The sequence below is a fragment of the Barbus barbus genome, assembly GCF_936440315.1.
Source record: "Barbus barbus genome assembly, chromosome: 30".
NCBI classification, from domain to species: Eukaryota; Metazoa; Chordata; class Actinopteri; order Cypriniformes; family Cyprinidae; genus Barbus; species Barbus barbus.
Genome location: NC_136758.1, coordinates 17,859,122 through 17,881,297, shown reverse-complemented (window position 1 = coordinate 17,881,297; position 22,176 = coordinate 17,859,122). Strand labels below are relative to the sequence as shown.

Below are 22,176 nucleotides of genomic sequence, written 5' to 3'. Positions count from 1 at the left end.
ATTCTCAGTACGAAAGGAGTGCTGGTCGTTCTGTCCTGCAAGGTCATTAGTGGGAGGCTGCAGACGTGGCCTGGCCTTGCCTGCTGTTGCCAAATCTCGATAGAAATACAATCCCAAAATTTACGATGTCTTAAATTATATATTTATACCAAATAATTGACGTGTTTTACTAGACAACTGGCCCTCTAAGTAAATAAATACCGACACCTATTAACAAAGGGGAAATATTTAATAATAACTCAGTCTTAGATAATGATTAATAGGTAGGTGTGTTTGTTGCTGTTTTTGATAAACGATGTTTTATTGTGTTATATGTAATTGTACTACGAATAACTGTATAAGAAGTCCCAAATTAAGCGAGTGTATTCAACAAATCGCAACCCAGCAACTCTTCCCTTTATAAGTGATTTTATTAAATGGCAATCCAGAATGCTTATAATACGAGGACATGGCAACACTGCAGTCCGGCTGCGCTCAGCCAATCTCATTGGTTACTGCGAGTTTACGTTTTCCCCTTGGAATTAAATACCTTACATTTGTTTACAAAAAAATATATAATAATAAAACATCTTGTAATATGATTACATTTAAGTGTGATCTGACACATTCATTCAGAATCACAATTCATCAAGACAGAGGGATATCACAAAAATTTGAAAAAGGGGGGAAAGGGTGTCAAATGACATATGCCTAATGTATATAATTTTGGTTTCTAAAGCAGTTCTGATTTAACGTATGATGTTCAGGATGTTTCTAAACAAAGCACTTCCGCAGTGTTTCAGTGACCCCGCACTGCTGTTTCTGAGAGGAGAATGTTGGTTGGCCAGAGAGGGAGACGCGGCGCTGTTCCGGAACAACCTTCAGCAGCTCCCAGCCTTCAGAGTAAGACATTTCAAATCTACTTTCACATTCGCTTTGCATTTATAATACCATAACGCCAGGGAACCGCTTTCTCTGCCGAGTTCCTAACGCCTAAACCATGTAAAAAAGCGAGGTTTTTCCGCAGCCACAAGCACTCAGAGAGGAGAGCATCGCAGCTGTGCTCGCAATAACGCGTACAGTCCATACTAAATAATACCACTGTAGCCCCCAACATTTCATTTCTTACAATGTGATAAAATAAAAACGTTTAATTTTCCTCCGGCTTAAGTAAACAAATCCCTTAAAATAATCCAAGGACACAACCAGAACCGAGTGGACGTGATCGAGGAAGTGCGGCTGGATTGTAACGTGACGCGATGAATCATGACGGACCAAAGGGGCTGAGCACAAATGTAATTTCCCACATATACACACAATCACTTCACCATTTAATATAACACACCGTCTCCTTTGAGCAATAAAAGCACTCGAGTAAAGGTCGATGAGACCGTCGTTTATTCACCCTGCGTTACCCGATAGTCAGTGGGAGGAGAGAAAGAGAGGGAGAGGTGGTTCATTTAAAATCGCATGAACGCCAGAGGAAAAGAGAATGAGAGACTCTATCAGCTGACCTTCCGTCTTATTACTAATACTACCAATAAGCCTCAAATCTCGACAGGACTGTGTCTACGTTGCTGTTTTTTCCCATGATTTGAACGGGATTAGGCGAAAAAAACAAAAACAGGATTATTGTTGTGATATTTAAGCGAATAGAGTAGAGCAGAGACCATGACGCTTTACGTTGAAGGTAAGAACGTTCATAAATCCTGCTTTTACTGTTTTATACTCATTAACTACTTTTAATGTTGTATTGGTTCTCTGGATATAACTTTATTAATTAGGTACCTAGTGATCAACTGGGTCTTGCTGCACCATGTTCAAGCTGTCAGTTGAATTCTGATGAGAGTGAGAGCTGAATGGACCCCTCAGTCAATGCTGACTGATACACTGGGAAAGTTGCAGAAATGGAAAGGTTTATAGAGAGCATTTTGTAAACTCCAGACATTTCCCGACTGTCTGTCCATTCCTCGCTTTGGTTTGGTTCTCTGACAGCTATTCATTTGGCCTGGCAGTGTCTGTAATTTAAAGAGATTTGACATTGAACACGATTACAGGGGATACTGACTTAAGTTCTGTGACTGTATGCGGTCAGCAGTGTTTCGATGTACGGTGGGGTCCAAAAGTATGAGGTCACATTGAAAAGCCAAGATTTGAAATAAATAGGTTTTAGTATTTTGAAAATAATACAACAAAATATTGTGGCATACACTGTTCAAAGTTTTGTGTTTAGTAAGATTCTTTAAAGTTTTTTTTGCTGCATTTATGTTTTTAAATACATTTAAAAACATACTACTGTGAAATTATCTATTTAAATCTATTTTAAAATGTAAATTATACCCGTGTTTTTTTTTTTTTGTTTTTGTGGAAACCATGATAATTTTTTTCTGGAATCTTTGCCTAATAGAAAGTGTAAAAGAGCAGCATTTATTTGAAATAGAAATATGTTGTTTGGGATAGAAATAGAAAGCTTTATAAATGCCTTCACTGTCACTTTTGATCAATTTCATGCATTCCTGCTGAATAAAAGTATACATTTTTCTAAAAAAAAAAAAAAAAAAACTGACCTCAAATTTTTGAGTTATAGTGTAAATCATTAACAAGATTCTGCCTTTTTTATGGGTCACTTTCAAATAAGCCAGTTTGTGAAACTGATCATGTGAACTAATTGTGTACAGACGGTGAGATGTTCTTGCTTCCTCAACATGCTCTTTGGATCATTCTCAAATCATGCTGGAGAACATGGCCATCACATTTTACACTTTTAAACTTCTGGGGTTTGAGCTTGAGTGCTAAGGCCATTAAAGCAAAAGAGGGACATACAAATGTACATTTTTAGTACAATTCTTATCCTCGTAGTATAATGTTTATTATTTATTTGCTAGAAACATTTCATCACTCCATTTTCTTTCTCAAATAGTTACATATATTGGAGCACAGATTAATATTCCATGTCCTTTTATTTATTTAGTTGGTAAATAGCTGTGGAAGTGGAACAATGTATGGTCAGCCAGTCTTTAAAGCAAAGTAACCCTTGCTTTTATCCTGTTGGCTGCCTGTACATTATCACTGCCTTCTTTAACCCTGGTTCCTCCAGAGGGACCATATCATATTGTGAATAACAGTGTCTGTTCAATAACTAAATAAATGACCAACAGCCCAATAAACTATAAGTCAAAGTCAAGCCTAGTTTTATTTGTAGGTAAGTGAGGGTAATGCTGGTGTATTAGACAATTCTGAGAAAAACAGAAATGATTTCATTTTTAAAGTGCCAGCTGACAGTAATTTACTGGATTTTAAGTGTCTCATGCCAGGAAGCATGTTAGCACATGACTATTTTTGGCACATTGGCAGGAGAATAAAACAAATGGGTGCATACCAATGAAATGTGGTCGAGCAGGATTCATTCAGGTACCCAACGCTGTGGCGCACAAGGTACCGCACTTGCTCGTGACATATAAGAGCTGTTGTTTTAAACAAATATGAGTCTGAATCCTGTTACACTTATATCTCCCCCACTTTCCTTTCTTCCTCTATAGCAAATAAATGGCCCACAAATAATAAAAATAAAAAAATGAATACAGTTAGACTTTTCCTCTTCCTCAAGCTCAGCATCTAATATTTGATAAACCATATAAAAAGAATGTAGTTAACCTCTCTATTGTACCCACTCACTCAAGGGTTTGTGGTAGAACAGGGAAGATAAGTCACACCTTATAGCCAGTGTAAATGGGCAGATTTACAGGAAATTAATTAACCCTGAGCCCAGTGGAAGATGTGTGTTACACTCAGCAAATGTTCTTGATAACATATATGTGCTTTCGTGGCTTCTTGGATGGGAGTCTTTTCATTGTGCACCACAAGGCAGTGGCACAATTATTAATATTGCTTGACAGTTTCCTTATCACTGCAAGTAAGATTTATACAAATCAATTTGATTCAAAGCATTTTTTTAAGGAACTGTATTTGAACACATCGACTCCATTCTTCAATGATACCATTGAAACTATCAAAAAACAGGTATTCAAGTATTTAGACATAAGACATTAGATCAAAAGGCTTTTAATGCTTATGAGAAACAGAAATTCAATCGATTTTGACCTGAAGTGATAGGTTGGTCAACGGCCTGCTGCAGATTGCTTGCAGGAAAATCACTAAACTCAGAATGCAGCGGCACGACTGATCTTCAACGAGCCCAAAAGAGCGCATGTTACACCTCTCTTCATCTCCTTGCACTGGCTACCAGTGGCAGCTCGCATCAAGTTCAAGACACTGATGCTTGCATACAGAACTACCACAGGCTCAGCACCCTCCTACTTCCACTCACTATTACGAACATACATCCCCTCCAGAAGTCTGAGATCTGCTAGTGAGCGACGCCTTGTGGTACCATCACAGAGAGGCTCAAAATCACTCTCCAGAACATTCTCGTTCACATTCCTGGCTGGTGGAATAATCTTCCCACCCCTATCCGGAATGCCGGATCCCTGTCAGTCTTCAAGCAACAACTGAAAACTCATCTCTTTCGGCAGTACTTGACTTCATCCTAAACTCAAAAAACAAAAAAAAACTCACTCACTCTTTCCCTCTATCTTTCTCTCCCCTTACTAGCTTGTACTTATTTGAACAATGACTGAGACTTGGTGTTACGAGCACTTCCTCTGTCTGATTGCCTCTTCAAGATGAATCGCTTTTTGCATTCCCCAATTGTAAGTCGCTTTGGATAAAAGTGTCTGCCAAATGACTAAATGTAAATGTAAACTGTCTTTTAGGAAGGTCAGGATTTTTTTTTTCATTGTAAAGTTAATGTGAGAACTTCAACAGTAAGGTGTTTGGTTTTAATTGTAGGTCTGAGTAAAGAGTTACCGAGCAACAGCAACGGGATGGCTCAGTTTCAGGAAGTGATGCGACAGCAGCTGGAGAGCTCTATGCACGCCGAGCTGGAAAAACTCTTAGGCACAGCCAAAGGTGCAGAAGCTGAGGTGAGATACAAGCATTTTTAATGAAACATATTTTGTTTAAAACTGATGAACCTTTTTATTACATTAATGATTTATGTACACTATCATTCAAAAGTTTGGGGTCTTTAAGATGTTTTTAAAAAAAATACAGTAAAAACAGTAATATTGTAAAATATTACAATTTAAAAATTTTCTATTTTAAAATGTAACTTATTCCGGTGATGGCAAAGCTGAATTTGTAGCAGCCATTACACAAGTTTTCAGTGTGACTTGATCCTTAAAGCTAATATGCTGATTTAGACCTAAAGAAACATTTCTTATTGAGGAAACCATATATTTTCAGGATTCTTTGATAAATTGACAGTTCAATATAACGGAATTTGTCCCTTTAAAAAAATCTTACTGTCCTTAAACTGTTGAATGGTAGTGTAGGTGTGATCAGGAACATATGATGGTTTCAGCATCATCCAAAAGTTTTTAATTACTGATACTCTATTCATCGTCGGCCAAGATTCCACAACTTATTCCACAAGCGTAAGGGGGATGTACTTGTGGGATTACTGAGATAAAGAGAGTAGTATTTGGCTGGTTATGTGATCTCAACATGTCAGATCAGGAGGCAATCCTGTTCCATGTAAAACAAAACTGCTCTTATTAGACTGCTGTCATGATTGGAATTTTCTCGAGTGAGCGTGCATCATTTTAAACACATTTTTCAAAAGTATATTAATTTCTTTATGTGTAGAACTTGTTAATGAGATGAACAATTACGGCATGCACTTTTAATTAGAAATAGAAATCATAATTTATAGTCTCACAGTTTCAGTGCACATTAGAATGAAGGGAGCGAAGATGAAAAACGAGAGGGACCCTCTTTAGGTGCCATCTGAGTGCAGCAGCTGATGAATGACATGTCAGTGTGACAGGAGAGATTTCATTGCACTGCTGAGCTGATGTTTAATTAGTCTCACCCTGAGACTAGCTTCATCATGACGCATCTTCTCTCTTCAGCCCCAACCCACTTCCGTCTGTTCATCTTTTCCCCTTCCTTCACTGAACGTCTCAGTTTTGAGTCGGTTTGAGTAGGACAGATAGCAAAACTCTGAGCTGTCTGGCGATCCACCCCAGTGTTTCCTCAGGACCATATGGTAATAATCAGGCTTAGCCGTCATCACAGTGACACACACTGGCCGCTTGTGTCCCTCCCTCTCCATTTCACACAGACTCCCGTGATCCCACCCAAACATGTACTGCCAAATGACATATTAAAATCAACATCCTGCTAGCTCAAATAAAGCATGATAAGGAGATGTGGACATATCATCAGTAATTTACATAGTTGCGCCACTTTTATGAGGACATCCACCTGTATGCATACAAACTGTCTCTCTGCCATTCATTGTAGCTGCCTTTTAAGTCAGGAAATCAAACGCACAGATACTTCAGTCACACATTGATTCTAAAGTAACATGACCAGTGTGTCAAATCAACAGTATCTGTGCCGTTCCAGATTCAGAAGCAGCTGATTTTGACTCTCACACTAATATTTGAATCAAATCAATTGAACTTCCTGGTCAAAATGCTTGATGAATGGAATAAAAACCTAGTCAGTTAAGTTAATGTAAAAAAAAAAATGTATGTGTCAAAATACCAGATCTGTGAAATTAGATTAGGCAGTGAAATATATTCTAATAGACCTGTTGCTGTTTTATTATTAAAATATTAATATTAATCAATCAAATAATATTGATTGATTAATATTAACATTAATGTTTATCAAATAATATTTACATTGTAACATTTTATTTAATAAATATTCATATTAACATTAATATTTATTAAATAAAATGTTACAATGTAAATGTAAATATATTTGTATTACTGTTCAAAAGTTTGGGGTCTTTAATTGTTTATGAAAGAAGTCTCTTATGCACAAAGGCTGCATTTATTTGAAGAAAAATACAGTAAAAACAGTATTATGAAATGTAATTACAATTCTTACTTTTTTAATGTATATTTTAAAATATATTCCTTTGGCTGAATTTCCAGCAGCCATTACTCAAGACTTCACTGTTATGATCCTTCAGATCTGATCTGATTTGTATATTTATATTGATTATATTATATTGTTATAATATTTTTCAAAATAGTTTAATTAAAGGCATATGTACATTAGCATACTAGTTTTTTTGCTTTGGTATCGAGAATTAATCAATTTCACTGGCAACCCTAAATTATTTGACAAGTGCATTCCGTTAAGTGCTACTTAATACTAAAGTGTTAACTGTAGTTCTCTTCAGTCAATTCGGTTGCCTCACAAGCTTCTTTCCAGGATTATTTATCAAAGTTACACTTTGATTAGAGTACAAAGTTATTGAACTTTAAATTCTCAGCAGGCACAAGGAGTTTTATGGATTTTCATCAAACAGGTTTTATTTTTAATGATGTGCTCAGTGAGAGGCCTGAGGACCCAGTGATCTTTCACAGCAGGGTGTTAATTATTTCAGAAGCCTTTAGGAGTTTTAATTGCCAGATTGTACAAAACAAGATTAGAAAGTTATGCTGGCAGGTTTTTTTTTTTTTTTTTTTTTTAAATAAATAAGCAGACTAGAATCATAACAAATCTGTGATTCAGCAGAGGAAGGGGACAGCCAATGCCCTTAAAAGTTTTAAATGTAAAAAAATCTAAGGAAAAAAAATGTAAAGGCAAATGTAAAAGTTTAAGTAGGCCTACTGATAATTAAAAATGCGCATTGATTGACCGCTGTTATGAAAATATCTTTTATAGGCCTAGTGATGCATATTCTGACAAAATATCTAGAGGTTGAGTTTAAATCACTGAAAATGATTTGTTTCTTAGAAGGAGAAATCATGAAGGATCTTCCGCAATAATTCATTCATTTTTGCCTGCTCTCTTCCTCAGGTGTCTAAGAAGGACTTTGAAGGCTTTAGGAAGTTATTCCACCGATTTCTGCAGGTGAAGGGACCTTCAGTAGAGTGGTCAAAAATCAACAGGCCCCCTGAGGACTCGGTAAGATAAGCAAGTGATTGATGGCAACACAGGCCTTATTCTTGCACTCACTCATATTACACTCATATTATTAATTTGTTTGTAGACCTACATTATAAACTGAATCTATGCAGAGAAAGTAAAACTTAATGTATCTATACACACTTCAAGCATTAAAACAGACAGGCAGGCAGTACTCCGAGTCTAGTGTGTGGGCATTAGTGTTGCCTCAGGTTCTGGGAATTAGCCAGCTGTGATTTAAAAGCTGCCCACATTCCAGCATGAATAAATTTTCATGACATTCATACACTTTTACTTATCCAAAGTCTTTGGGTCCAGTTACAGTATTAGCCTATAGAAAGACCTTGTGTAAATGATTGCGTGTCCAAAGAAAATGACAAATAAAGCTTTGAACTTGATTCATCTGTGGGTAAGGGAGGGTGTAAGGAAGACAAGCCATGAACAAAAGTGTCTCCTAATTTGATTTGGCTGTGTGTGAGTGTGTGTTTTTCACATAAAGAATCCAGTGTCGTTCTGCTTTCCTCTGGGTCTGTAATGATTACGCAATGTTCTCTAGAGCCAGAAACCCACACACAAGGCTTTCAGCTCCATGAGGAACCACATGCAGGCTGTACTATGAAACTGCGTGTTAAATGTTTGATACTACAGTCTGCAGCATATATAGCCAGGATATCTGAGCAGGATATTAAATACTTCACTGCAGAAATTCCTGTTTTAAGCTCACTTACAAGACAAGCACAGAAACGGATCTCCTTCCAACTCCTTCCAGACTTAAAGAGTGATGTTTACAGACCTTTATGTATGCATGCAAATTTAAGGATATTTGGAGAAGGTGAGGTTGTTACATATAAATTCCTCCAGTTCTGCATTATGTACAGTAAATGCTATAATATGTTTGGTTTGGGATGTTGAGACCTTAGGGATAAGCCATCCGTGCTTTCCCTCATAGTAATTTAAGTGTGTGTCATTGTGTGTTTGTCCTTATGAAACTGTCTTTGACAAAAAAAAAAGCTCATTCACGTTAACATCAGCTGGGTGTATAAAGGCTAACCAGTCCTCATCTGTTGCCACATAACGTCTGGATCCTGTTTGCTGTAATATGACCAGTGTTGTCCCAGTAGATATATTATACCCAAGATAAGTGGCTGATTGACTTGTTTGTGGTAAAAAAGGTCATTATTGGAACTTTTGCCCAGAACTTTTTACCCAGATTTTGTCAAGTTCATCATGAGATTTCACATTCTTTCTTTCCCACCCAATCCCACTTCAAAAACTTTTTTTTTCTTCTGAAAAACCTAATTATGTTAAGTGTGCATTTATTTGTTTTTATAAATTGTATATAGAATGTAAACTGTTTTAATATAAAATGTTTTTTACAGTATACCATCAGCAAAATACATTTAGATTTATATATTATTTACTTTTTTAAAATGTACAACTAATTTATTATGATTGCAATTTTCTGTAATATCAGTAATAGCTATAAATTCAATATGATGTACAGTATATTTAAAAACATTAATTTGTTTATAGTTCAGCAGAATTAGTAACAACTGTGTTCAATCACAAGAAAAAAAAACATTTCTATTTGTAAGACATAAAAACACATCGAAGGTATGTCTTGAGAATGCTGGACTGGCCCCAGGCCATCATTATTGTTGAGCACTATGTGTTGGAAAAGGATTCCTATATAAAGAGTGTTTCAAAATTTGCATGGATCTGTAGGAAGCGTTCCACAGGATAATGTTGTCCTTCCTGTTTGAGTGAATCTAGTTCAAGACTTCTCGCCTCAATTCACCACCAGATTTTAAAAAGCACTGCACACCGATTGATGTTCTCAAGGTAATTTTCAGCTTTTAATGCCTGATATTACCTCTATGAACCTAAATACTGCCATCAGCCTCTCTTTCTGAAAGATGGAGAAGCTCTTCTAATGTGCTTATAATGCAAACAGACTTGGAATTGTGGCTTTCTGACTGAGCTAATGAGATTCTGGTCTTGTGACGCTGTGGGATCTTTGAGCGGTTTTATTCATGTGGTGTGTGTGATTATGAATGTGTGAAGAGGTTTGAGCAACTGGAATGTGGCTGACCGAGAAATAATGTTTCAACAATCTGACTCGACCTGTTAAACAGGTTTAAATAAAGGTTTGACGCTCAGACATACTTTCTTATTTGTCTTTACCAGCAGTTAGGAAATCCCTGGTTGACTGGTTAGTTAATTCAGTCAGCTATGTTTCATTTAGTGCCTCAGGGGAAGTGGTGTCATGCCTTTCATTGCCACAATAACGTCACCTAAACTGAATTCAACTGTTCAATCAAAGGCACTAAAAACAGGCTGTGCGTATTCAAGAGAATGAAGGAACTATAGACATTTGAAAAGACTGCACCCACACCACCACAACAACAACAACACCTGATCAGAGATTAAAGACACAGGGCGTGAACAAGTTTCAATCTAAATCACTCTAAATTTATTCAGTTTCACACTGATTAAATACTACAGTTTACACAAGAATAACTGTATGCATGATTACACCGAAATTTATTATTCGTGTATTTTATGAATAAGGCTCATAGGCAAAGATTATGAACAACACGCAATCATAGTAAATGCAGGATTGATAAATTGATAGGACTTTTTTAGAAAACACTTTTGTCCAAAATGTAAGAAAAAAATAAACTGAAAGAGTCACACAGCAAGCACATACATAGTATTACAGCCCTAGTGCAAAACTGTAAGAGCTGTTATCAGATTTTTCAGATTATATCAACATAAGAGACTGAAAGAGATGTTACACCACTACACACTATTGTTACACTCTCTGTGTAATGCTACTGAATCACATTTAACACAGTCACATATATCATTGCTATTACTGATTGATTTTTCAGTCATGAGTAGGCCTATTAATGGATGGCATTATGAATGTGCGTGTCTAGGTTTATTTGTAGGCCATAAAATTGCAGTCAATATAGAGAAGATATTTTTCAGAGCTGTTTTTAATTCCAAGGTTGACTGATGACCTAGATTCACTGCACAGCAGACTGGAACTGAGCCAATCAAAACAACAAACTAAATTACAAAACAGTAATAGGTTTTCTCTGAAATGTATTAGATTACCATGTAAATATTATGGTATATGAATATGGTAATAACTACATACCATGTTATTGCCATCTGACACCATGGTCTGTGCGGTGAATATCATATAACATTCTTTGATAAAGTCCAGGAATCAACTCTACCTGTTATTCTACAATAATGTGGCTGAATTAACATGAACAGACTGTCCCAACAGTTTATGGAGGAATCATTTAGGGATTGAAAATACATAAATGCCTTTGTGTGAATAAGCACACAGCGGGCCATTTAAAAGGATTTTCTCTTTGAAACGGCTGAGAGAACTGCTGCCTCTCCAGCTGTTGTTTGTTCCAAATGATGAGCAGCCCTGGGATTGTAGCTACCAACCTCTGCTGGCAGCCTCAATGTTTGAGCACTGTAAACCTCAAGTATGTATACAATATAAGCAGTGTTGGGCTAGTTACTCAAAGAATGTAATATATTACTCATTACTAGTTACTCCTTTCAAAAGTAATATTGTTACTTATTACTTTCTGGCAACAGTAATTAGTTACATTACTAGTTACACTGTAAAAAGTGATAAGTTGACTTAACTTAAAAAAATTGAGGAAACCCCTTGCCTTAAAATTATCAAGTAAATAATAATTAAAAAAATTAAGTTAAGTGAATTGTCAGGTTCACTTAACTTATTTTTTTAAATTATTATTTACTTGATAATTCAAGTTAAGTCAACTTATCTCTTTTTACAGTGTACTTTTTCTTCACACCCCACAGAAGTTGTAACTGTGTATCTTCCACACAAAATTCTTCTTGAATGTTACTAACAGCATATTTCTGCCTCGTCATTTGACCAAAATCCACATTGGATCGCAATCAGAAGTTATTACAAACACTCAATAGTGATTGATAGTGACATTCAAGTAGAAGTGTTGACTCTCATTAATTATTATTCTCATTAATTGTCGTGTAGCTTGAAGCTAATTGTAATTTCTCCATTTCCCATATACGATTATAATGCATTATGTATTTAATGAAATCACATAAGTTTGTAAGAAACTGTTTAATTTTCCAAAAATATTTTTAATTATAGTAATATAATGTACCACATGCTGAACAGAGGGATGTGGATGGGATGTAATGCCAGAGTAAAGTAAAGCCACAACATGCACAACAGTGTTCAGATCATCTTTTTTCTTGACAAAATCAATATAATGCAATATTTCTATCTGCTGAATGTAAGCTTTTCTATGTTCCAAGCTTGTCTGCTGCACTGGGGACATCACATGCATGTGCGAGTTGTGAAAATTATGACAATAAATCTAGGATTAATTATTTGATTGTTGGATTTTAAATCAGCGGGGTTGAGGCATCAAAATTAATTAATAAACTAAGCTGTTTTATGGATGGTAACTGCAATATTACTGAAATCTTATTAGTAATTAGTTACACTACTAGTTACAGCAAAAAGTAATATTATTACAGTAACTAAGTTACTAGTAACTAGTTACTGCCGAACTCTGAATATAAGACAAATCAACATGAAGATACTCCTGTTTTTCTTTCATCTGATCACTGAGACTGCATATGGCTGTATCTGAGCACAGGATGACCAGGAATCTACAGATGATTTTCACTTTTTTAACGGAAGAATTCTATGGAATGTAATTCAGTACTGGTTACAGATTCTGAACTGAAGAATATATTGTTTTGATACAATTTTTTCGCTGAACCAGTTAAGCACAAATCTTACCCCACAGCTTATTTCACTGGTCAGCTCAATCACTTACCTGTAAAGAAACGTTCAGATTTCATGGATCCAGGTCAGAGTTCAGAAATATCATGGATGGAGACGATCATGTCAAACAGTAATGCTATCATCAGGATTGCTATACCAAGATTAGGGTTTGTTTTAGGGATAGGGATTAGTATTTGTTTCAGCGTTTTGTAGGAGGTCAGCACTGTGATAGACATGACCAGTGAAATCTTTAGAACTGACTGCACTTTGGTTTGTGCTTCAAGGTGTTGGGGGGAAAATCATGCTTTCTTTTCATCTTTACCCCCCTCTTACATAGACACATTTGTCTTGACTACCCTGTCTCACACACTAATTTCTCTTTTTCTCCCTGACAAACATTATGACCTTGGTTACATCATGTTCTCCATCTATCTGTGTGCTTATGTCATGGAAATGCTGTGTGTGATTGAGATATTAGGTTTTTTGGCCTTTTCTTTTTTCATGCTTGTGCTTATCTGTCGCAATATCATAAAGCGGGGCATTGTGCTCTGAATTTTAGTGCAAATGTGTGGTGATGTTTTAGTGGTAACTGACTCATCAGTTATGTCTCATGGTGGTGCCCCATGGCCCTCTGGGCAACAAGAGGAATGAAGTAAAGGGAAAGGATCTTTTCTTTCAGAAACACATCTATCATCGCTCTCTTCTCGTCTTTCTGTCTCCCTCCCACTGGTACTATTGATCCAGCATTTGGGCTGTTTATTCGGTTAAATGTGGTCCTTTTTTTCTGCCTCAGTGAGAAATGTTGTGTTTGTACAATGTGTGTTGTGATTGTTTGGTGTATTTGAAAATTATCCTAGTGATTCTGGAAGATTGATCGCAGACACAATCATAACAGCGCACTAACCTCAACGTTTGACTTCTGACCCCTTAGTCAGATTTTTTGTAGAAGAGGAATCCAACAAGACACACACACACCAATAGCAACAGCATCTGGATGAAATTTAGAGACTTCAATGTTGTCACTGGATGGATCATTTATGAACTCCAGCATAATATAATCCAGAACTCCTTATAATATAATAGAAATTTCCAGATGGTGATAAAATGTAAGCATGTCCTGACTGACAGTTGTTTGTCTTTCTTGTCTTTGTTTCAGATCCAACCATATGATAAGATTAAGGCAAAGGGTCTACCGGACAACATAGCAGACAGTCTGAATAAGCTGGTGGTGGTGAAGCTGAATGGAGGTCTGGGAACTAGCATGGGCTGCAAAGGGCCCAAGAGCCTTATTAGCGTCCGTAATGAGAACACTTTCCTGGATCTAACCGTTCAACAGATTGAGGTTTGTCATATGACAGTATAGTTTCACACCTGGAGGTCTATAATATTTTCCTGTTAATCTCAATGACAGTTGTTTAGCTGGGGCTAAAGTGGTCATGCTAATTAGCCAAACACGGCCACTTTGGTTTGAACACGTTTGTTTGTTTCCACAAATTAGAAAATTTCCTTCCTACATAATTTGCATTATGTAATCCACATTTTTTTTTAAATAAACATCACTAAAATAGTTTTTTTCTTCATTGCACATTTTGCAAGATAATATCTTTCTAATATTCTTCAGGTGTTTTTATCTGTAGGGAATGCACGTTCAATTATTGTCTCTCTTAAATGCATCTCAAATAAGAGAGCTTCTCAGATTTGAACCCACAGAAATATGAGTCACTCCAGTTGGGAAAAATACAGCAGCTGTCTGAGAGATTTGAAAGCAAGCAAATAGACCTCCACCCATAGGTCTTAAATCACAAACATATGTTCCTCTGTCTTTCCCCTCTCTTCATCTACAGCTGTACAACACGGGCACATTCCTTCATTTATACAGAGCGATCATCTTAAACCAGCAGCAACAGGCTCTGTGCTGGTTATATTTCTCAGTGCCATGAACTGAAAGATAGGTAGTGAGCATGAAAGAGAACTTGGGTTGAAACTGAAACAGAGAAGGCTGTGTTCTGAGCAAGAGGGAAAAAAAGATAGGGGCCGAATACTGAGCCCTGTGGGATGCCTTCGCTGAAAAACACTCAGCTCAGTGTCTTTTCGACAGACCGTTTACCTGCCTCATGTCGTCAGGTATCCCACTCACTGAATAAGGCCCATTAGTACATGTAAATGGGTAATCTGTCCTTCTTTCTCAGAAATACAGGCTGACGTTTCTGTAGTTGGCAGGCCTTTAGCAAGCCCTTAGGCCAGTTTATACCATTTGGCTTCTCTTTAGGTTGAGATTTATGGGCATACATTCATTATAAGAAACTGACCTAAAATGTGTAATCCAGCAGTTTCTGAAAGAGGATGATGGATGCTCATTTTAATCATTTTTGTGAGAACTCTGTAGTTAAAGTATCGTTAAACCTAAACACAGGGAAATAAAAATAAAATTTATATATGGGTAATTCTTCAATTACAGACTTTTTTGTACCCCAGGATGATTGAAAAATTATTAAAAAAAAATATATATATATATATATATTCTAACCATTTGCATTAGTTTTGGACACTTATGCATTTTGACCAAAGGGGTTTCTGTAATTTGTCTGACCATTCAGAGAATTACTGCAGAAAATGATGTCCAGTGTGTTAAACTATGATCCACTGGTGTTAAACTTTGATCCAAAAATACACACCATTTTTTTATTTATTTTTATTATTGGCCATGTTCATCACACCAGAGTAACTGCAGAGATTAGATAGGAGAGATGTCTATATCGATTTGAGACCATGTTTTATCACCTTGGCTCTTGTGTTAAAGATCTCACTTTTACAGCGTTGTTGTCTAAACAATAACTTTTGTTATTTAGGATTATCTAGAGTTCATTCTCCCAGATAAAACAGAATGTGCAGCAGAATGTAATAAACCTGCCAAAGTATCAGTATTAATGAGAAACATTGTTGGCTTGTTTGAATTATCAAACATTGCTTGATTATGTTCTTAAGTAATTTTTTCTCTTTGGTCTTTGTAGCACTTGAATAAAACATATAATGCTGATGTTCCACTGGTGCTCATGAACTCTTTCAATACGGATGAAGACACTAAGAAGATCCTACAAAAATACACTCACCACAGAGTCAAGATACACACTTTCAACCAGAGCAGGTATTAACCCACACGTACATACACACATTTACCTGACATGAAATAAACGTACATTTATTTTCAAATGAAGCTTATTATAGACATATTCACTGCTGTGTGTGTGCACTTTGGATGGGTTAAATGCAGAGCACGAATTCCGAGTATGGGTCACCATACTTGGCCGTATGTCACTTCACTTATTTCACTTAGTTTTTTTTTTTTTTTGACTTCTCGATGTAAGTATTCTGAATATAGCTAAATAAACACACCAACCACAGATATATACATAGGAATAATGTAACATTTATGTAATTTGAGTATAATAGATCACTCAGTTGGTGACGCATCGCATGAGCACATATATCTAAACAAAGAGACATTGTAATTTGGATTTCTTCACCTTCATAATGTGTGCTGCTGACCTTTAGCCTGCAAACACTTAAAAAGTTTTGTAAAAACAAGTTAAAGATTGATGAGGATTCTAAGCAATAATGGGGATACGTTAATATTTGATGGACTTACAACAGACGCTCGTGGGATATGGTTACATACAGAATACAGCGCTAAATGACAGCACATATTTAGTCCCGGTTGAACCTGAAGCTTGTGCAAGAAACAATGTGATGAAAGGTTGAGGAGGAGGATGAAGACTACATAGAATGTCAAATGTTTTCCCTGGTTTCATTTGACCTGAATAAGCTTGAAATGCAAGAGCGAGAGAAGATTTTAGAGCCCCTCTGAAAGCACATTTGCATAAGAAGTGTATTTTTCATGCCCATATAATCAAAGCTTGAAATGTTTTTTCTTTCTGTAAAGAGGAACACACTACGACACTTTATGCGTTTGTTTGCATCTTTATCTATCCATTTGAGCTTTTTTCTGATCATTCTGATTTTTAGGAATGCAACATTGGCAAATATGACAGTGATGCTAATTTTTTTTATTTTACAGACTATTGTTATTTTAGTATTATTTATATGCTACTCTTGTATTTATTATTAACTTCAATTAGCTTTTATTTTTATATTCTCAGTTTTCATTTTACACTTATTTACTACTTCATTTTACTTTATCATCTGATATTTATATTTAATTTAAATTGCTGAAGACTTTCTCTCTTCTGAATTTTCCAGGTATCCACGGATAAATAAGGAGTCATTGTTGCCAGTCGCTAATGACATGGCTATGAATGGAGAGAATGCAGATGTATGGTATCCTCCTGGTCATGGTGACATTTACGCCAGCTTTTATAACTCCGGTCTGTTGGAGCTGCTCATCGCTGAAGGGAAGGAGTACATTTTTGTCTCCAATATCGATAACCTGGGCGCAACAGTAGACCTGTATATACTGAACCACCTGGTGAGCCAGCCGAACGGCAAACGCTGTGAGTTCATCATGGAGGTTACAGACAAGACCAGAGCAGATGTGAAGGTGAGAGAATATTATTTGTGTAGCATATCATACAGTAGTCCAAAACATATAAGAGGAATACAAGGAATTATAATTTCAACCAAACATCATTGTAGCCAAGTGTATTTTAAATGTTTAAGAACAGTAAAAATCATGTTAAATAAAATATAATACATTTTACATAAAATAATAAAGGCATGCTCTATTTCTGCTACTTAAGTTTAAATCAGTGACTCTGGACCAAAGCACTGTGACAAGAAATTCTCAGAAAAGATCAAGTCTTTTCTTTTAGCCTAAATTCAGTAATTTGTATTTATGTCCATAAAGATCATTCAGTGACTTGGGTAAATAGATCTGTTCATGCACATAAATAAATTAAGTGTATTTGTAGAGAACGAGGCCTATGTTTGCATGCATTGTCATTGAACGTTGTGTGTTTGTGTTTTCCAGGGAGGTACGCTCATTCAGTATGATGGTAAGCTTCGGTTACTGGAAATCGCCCAGGTTCCCAAAGCTCATGTAGATGAATTCAAATCAGTGACCAAGTTTAAGATCTTCAATACCAACAACTTATGGATCTCCCTGTCTGCCATAAATAGACTACAGGAACAGAATGCCATGGACATGGAAATCATAGTCAACTCTAAGGTAGGGAAGCTAAAAGCTTGCAAAAACCACAGGTTCAACAAATGAACCTGACATTATACAGTTTCCTTGAAAAAGATTAGCCAACTAGTCATTCAGGGAACCAGACATTTCATGTTTTAATTTCCTTTCTTAAGTCTTTGTTTCCCCAACAGTCACTCTTTATTGTATTGTAAAGCACTATTTATAGCTATGCACTAGAAATCTCTGTTTTATTCTGTTGGCCGAGTTATTCTTTACACTATCACTTCTAAAACCTTAGTTGAGACCCCGATTCATTCATCAGGCCGTGTGGGACCTTGTAACAATGCGCTTCAGCAGTCTCCTATGTGGAGTGTTCACTTCTGAATCAAACGCACTTAGAAAACTCTCTACACAAGCACTATAACAAGCTGATTTTGAGACTGTGTGTTTGTGTCCTTTTTATACCAGACCCAATAGATCATTTGAGTAGAGATCAGGCTTGTGTGATCAGAGAGTTTGATGGAGAGCTTAACAACTGACAAAAAAAGTACATTTAAAAACTATTTTTGGTTGGGTTTTCTGTTCTCAGTCCATCACAGGAGACTAAAGAAGTGAAAGGTAACCATAAGATGAAGGTGTGTGTGTGTATGTGTGAGACAATAAAACTCTCAGAAGTGGGACAAAAAAAAAGCTCCCTGTGAGGACATTCAGGGACTCCTCAAATTACATATATAAAATAAGATTATTTGTCTTATTTTAGCAATGTACCCAAACCAAACACAAATACAGCTTTTTCAGTTTCCAAATGACAAATAATTTGTCTGTCTACATGAGTACACTGTCTACACAGTATAAAAATGCAAAGGGAGTAGTGTGGAATAATTATAAATGCATTCTATAAAACCAACAGAGTACTCTGATATATCCTCATTTAAATAACCGTGTGTGTGTGTGTGTGTGTGTGTATATGTATGTGTATGTATGTGTATGTGTGTGGAGTAGTACACAGTTAAGCAGAGCTCCATATTGTAGCACCATTTCTCCCCCTAAGGCCCAGGTTCTCACCCAGTAAGACATTAAGCTGAAATTTGAGTTTGTTCTAGATTTCTTCACATCCAATCCCTCCCGCTCTTGTCAACCTTATACTTTTTCTGCCTGGGATACCAAGACCAACTATACAGTGCTTTCAGTGATACCTCACACTTCCTCACTTACCCTGAACATCAATTATTGTGTTTCATAGAACAATTATTCACGGCTTCTAGACAGATAACATAAATACGGATTTAAAGTCAGCATGAAATGAAAATTCACCCTTCCTATTTTCTAAATGCCATGGATCCACACGTTTAATTTTTTTATTTTTTAAATTTCACCTCATTTTTTTTTTTCATCAAAATGTCATAACTCAGTCTTCAAGTGAAACGACAGACTTCTCTCTGGTGACACACGCCAGACTTCGCCACTTTTTTTTAGTCTGTATAAACCGGTCCCCTTCTTACAACTAACTGCAAATTCGCATCCAGATCTGCCTGCATCCAAATCAACAGCCCATGAATAGAACCAAATTCCATCCTACGTTTACTTTTTCAATAATCTGTTTCAATTTGATGTACATAACAATACAGAAGAAAGGATCTGTTCCATCTCATTTCAGTTTCATTTTAGGCATAATATTATATACAGTAGGGTATATAAGAACCTGATACGGCACTAAAAATGTGAAGGTTTTTAAACTTTGATATGTTTTAAGATTTTGAGAAATGTAATATTTCTGTCACTTATCAAATTAGCAAATTTGTGACACTGTGTGAAGTACAAATATTCCATATCATTTGTCCATATAGTTGCTAGAAAACTGTTGTTTAAAATGATTTTCTCCCTCTCTCAGACTCTAGATGGGGGTCTGAATGTCATTCAGCTGGAGACTGCGGTGGGGGCTGCCATCAAGCGCTTTGATAACGCCTTGGGCATCAACGTGCCTCGTAGCCGCTTCCTGCCTGTCAAAACTACATCTGACCTCCTACTGGTTATGTCCAACCTGTACAGCCTGGAGGCAGGGTCTCTGAACATGAGCGAGAGGCGTGAGTTTCCCACAACTCCTCACGTAAAACTGGGCAGCTCCTTCACCAAGGTAGCGCACCTAATGAAGCATTCACCACAAATGATCCATTCGAATCACATGGTGTTTCTCTCACGCTGCATGCCTGTGTAGGCATGATCTCTCTAGCATTTCAAGACAATCAAAATTTGCCAGCCAGAAACCCACTAAGATTTGAAAATGAGGACATCCTCATGATCACAGCTTTTGGATTCCCTAAAGAAAACTCTCTCACAACAGACGGATAATATATAGTCTAATACTTATGAAGCCTTGATCCAGGTTCATTTTGTCCTTCAGGTTCAGGAATATCTCACACGATTCGAGAGCATTCCAGACATGCTAGAGCTGGATCACTTGACGGTGTCTGGTGACGTGACCTTCGGAAAGCACGTCTCTCTAAAGGTAAGAGCAAGGAACATATGAAAAAAAAAATGATTCGGCAAACAGACATTTTTGCAGGGTGTTTTACAGTCTGATTATTCCTCTGTTTTGGCAGGGAACGGTCATCATTATAGCCAACCATGGAGACCGAATCGACATTCCGGCCGGCTCTATGTTGGAAAATAAAATAGTGTCTGGAAACCTTCGGATCCTCGACCACTGATGCCTTTGTGTTGTGTGACCTGGATGCAGAATCACATGACCGACCAACACCTATCACTGTCCTCATCATCATAACCAATCACGGAGACACAAGCGACATTCCAGCCAGATCCACGAAGGAAAGTTAAAGTGTGTGGGAACTTGTGGATCCTAGAGCACGACACTTCTGTGTCATGTGACCTGGATTTCCAATCCATTCCAGAGACATTTATTTTTGTAGTAGTTTGTGTGTTTTCGTTTCCTGTCCTTTAGTAGTCCTCAAATTTCATGTATATTAAATCTCATCGTTTTGTTTCAGTTTTTTACTCTGGGAATGCAGTATTTCTCTCGTTGTATCTTTGGCATCACAAACTCACCCTTTGGGGCCACTGTCCTCTACTCGCTCAAAAATGTGAAATAAAGAGTGCAAAGCAATAAGTGTTCTGCAACAGTGAAGGTTGACGGTTCTGTCTTTGTGTTCTGGAACCTGGTCTAGATCCTGAAAGTTCTGTGGAACTAAATAAAGTGCAATATGGAACAGAATAATGCAGAAGTTTGCTTTAAATTAAACACACATGCTTGTTATCTCCAGTAGGAAAAAGAAAGCGAGGGAACGAGTATGTGCACAAGGAAGGGAACGAAAGTAAAAAGAGTGTCTACCATTTCAGCAGTTTATGAAGGCTGTATACAAGGTCTTCCAGACTCCCTGGAGGCAGGAGGTTATTGTGTTCCACTGGTCTGTTAATGTGAAAGCAGCCAAGCATTAAACTCGCTGTTAATAACCTGCACACGGAGCAGGACACACACACACACACACACACACACACATTGGTGATTTCAGATCAAAGAGGTCCAGAGATTGTTGTCACAGCCTGACAATCAGCTCCTGCTCTTGACAAAATGTGAATTTAGGCAACATTATAATGTGTAGTATATGAAAAATTGGTATTTATTTTGATATTTGCTAAAGGTTCCATGTAACAGTGTTATTCATTTACTGGTGTTTTTAAAGATTAACTTTGAGTGAGTGTTAGATGACGACAGTAATTTAACAGTAAAAAATAAGGAAATGAGCGTGCACAATTAAATATCCAACATTGGACAATATCAGTTAATTAATAATCTGTAATATTCATCTGTGTTATCAGCATTCTCGATGGATCCTCTACTCTAGATTACAGTGTGCTGGCATGAAAACAGTTCCTGTCACACATCCTTTTCTTATTTTCCACCATAACGGAACCACATGGGGATGAAATGTGTTTTTTTGGCAAACACTGTATAATAGTGTCACGATGAACTCATTCGAAGCAAAAACAGGAAATAGGTCTGGCACATCCTCCTCTGATGTGATGACAATAGCTGCTTTCCAGAGTCTGGTGGTTTATTAGATATTATTTGCATAGGAATTTGTAATGCAACATCAGATCCTCTTGAAACTGGTTGAGTGACACCCTGGGGTAGTGGACTATTAATCTGAATTGAAACTGGTCTCTGGAAACAGGGAGTTTCCTTTTTAGAGCCATCTAAAATCAAAGACAAAACAGGTCATATATG

At 36.8% G+C, this 22,176-nt stretch overlaps 1 protein-coding gene across 4 annotated transcripts; it reads left to right on the top strand.

Annotated features, from left to right (window-relative positions):
- The first annotated feature begins 794 nt into the window (after positions 1-794).
- On the top strand, positions 795-21,160 carry LOC306850678 (UTP--glucose-1-phosphate uridylyltransferase). Of its 4 annotated transcripts, none has more exons than XM_079386466.1 (11): positions 795-882; positions 4,591-4,688; positions 4,828-4,961; positions 7,864-7,971; positions 13,947-14,132; positions 15,802-15,935; positions 17,048-17,345; positions 17,775-17,972; positions 19,825-20,067; positions 20,335-20,439; positions 20,534-21,160. In XM_079386466.1, exons 3-11 carry the CDS (start codon positions 4,863-4,865, stop codon positions 20,639-20,641), a joined length of 1,479 nt encoding a protein of 492 aa, XP_079242592.1. In that variant the 5' UTR covers positions 795-882; positions 4,591-4,688; positions 4,828-4,862; the 3' UTR covers positions 20,642-21,160. The 4 variants fall into 4 exon arrangements, with proteins under 4 accessions (XP_079242592.1, XP_079242590.1, XP_079242593.1 ...); XM_079386467.1 differs by lacking the exon at positions 795-882 and adding an exon at positions 1,293-1,669; XM_079386464.1 differs by lacking the exon at positions 4,591-4,688 and having other exon boundaries at positions 796-882.
- The last annotated feature ends 1,016 nt before the right edge of the window (positions 21,161-22,176 follow it).

Excerpts from the sequence above, each read along its gene's own strand:
- LOC306850678 (XM_079386464.1), top strand. The coding sequence starts at position 813 with ATGTTGGTTGGCCAGAGAGGGAGACGCGGCGCTGTTCCGGAACAACCT. Across the intron at positions 14,133-15,801 it reads TAACCGTTCAACAGATTGAG|CACTTGAATAAAACATATAA; the intron begins GTTTGTCATATG and ends TGGTCTTTGTAG. Across the intron at positions 20,068-20,334 it reads TGGGCAGCTCCTTCACCAAG|GTTCAGGAATATCTCACACG; the intron begins GTAGCGCACCTA and ends TTTGTCCTTCAG.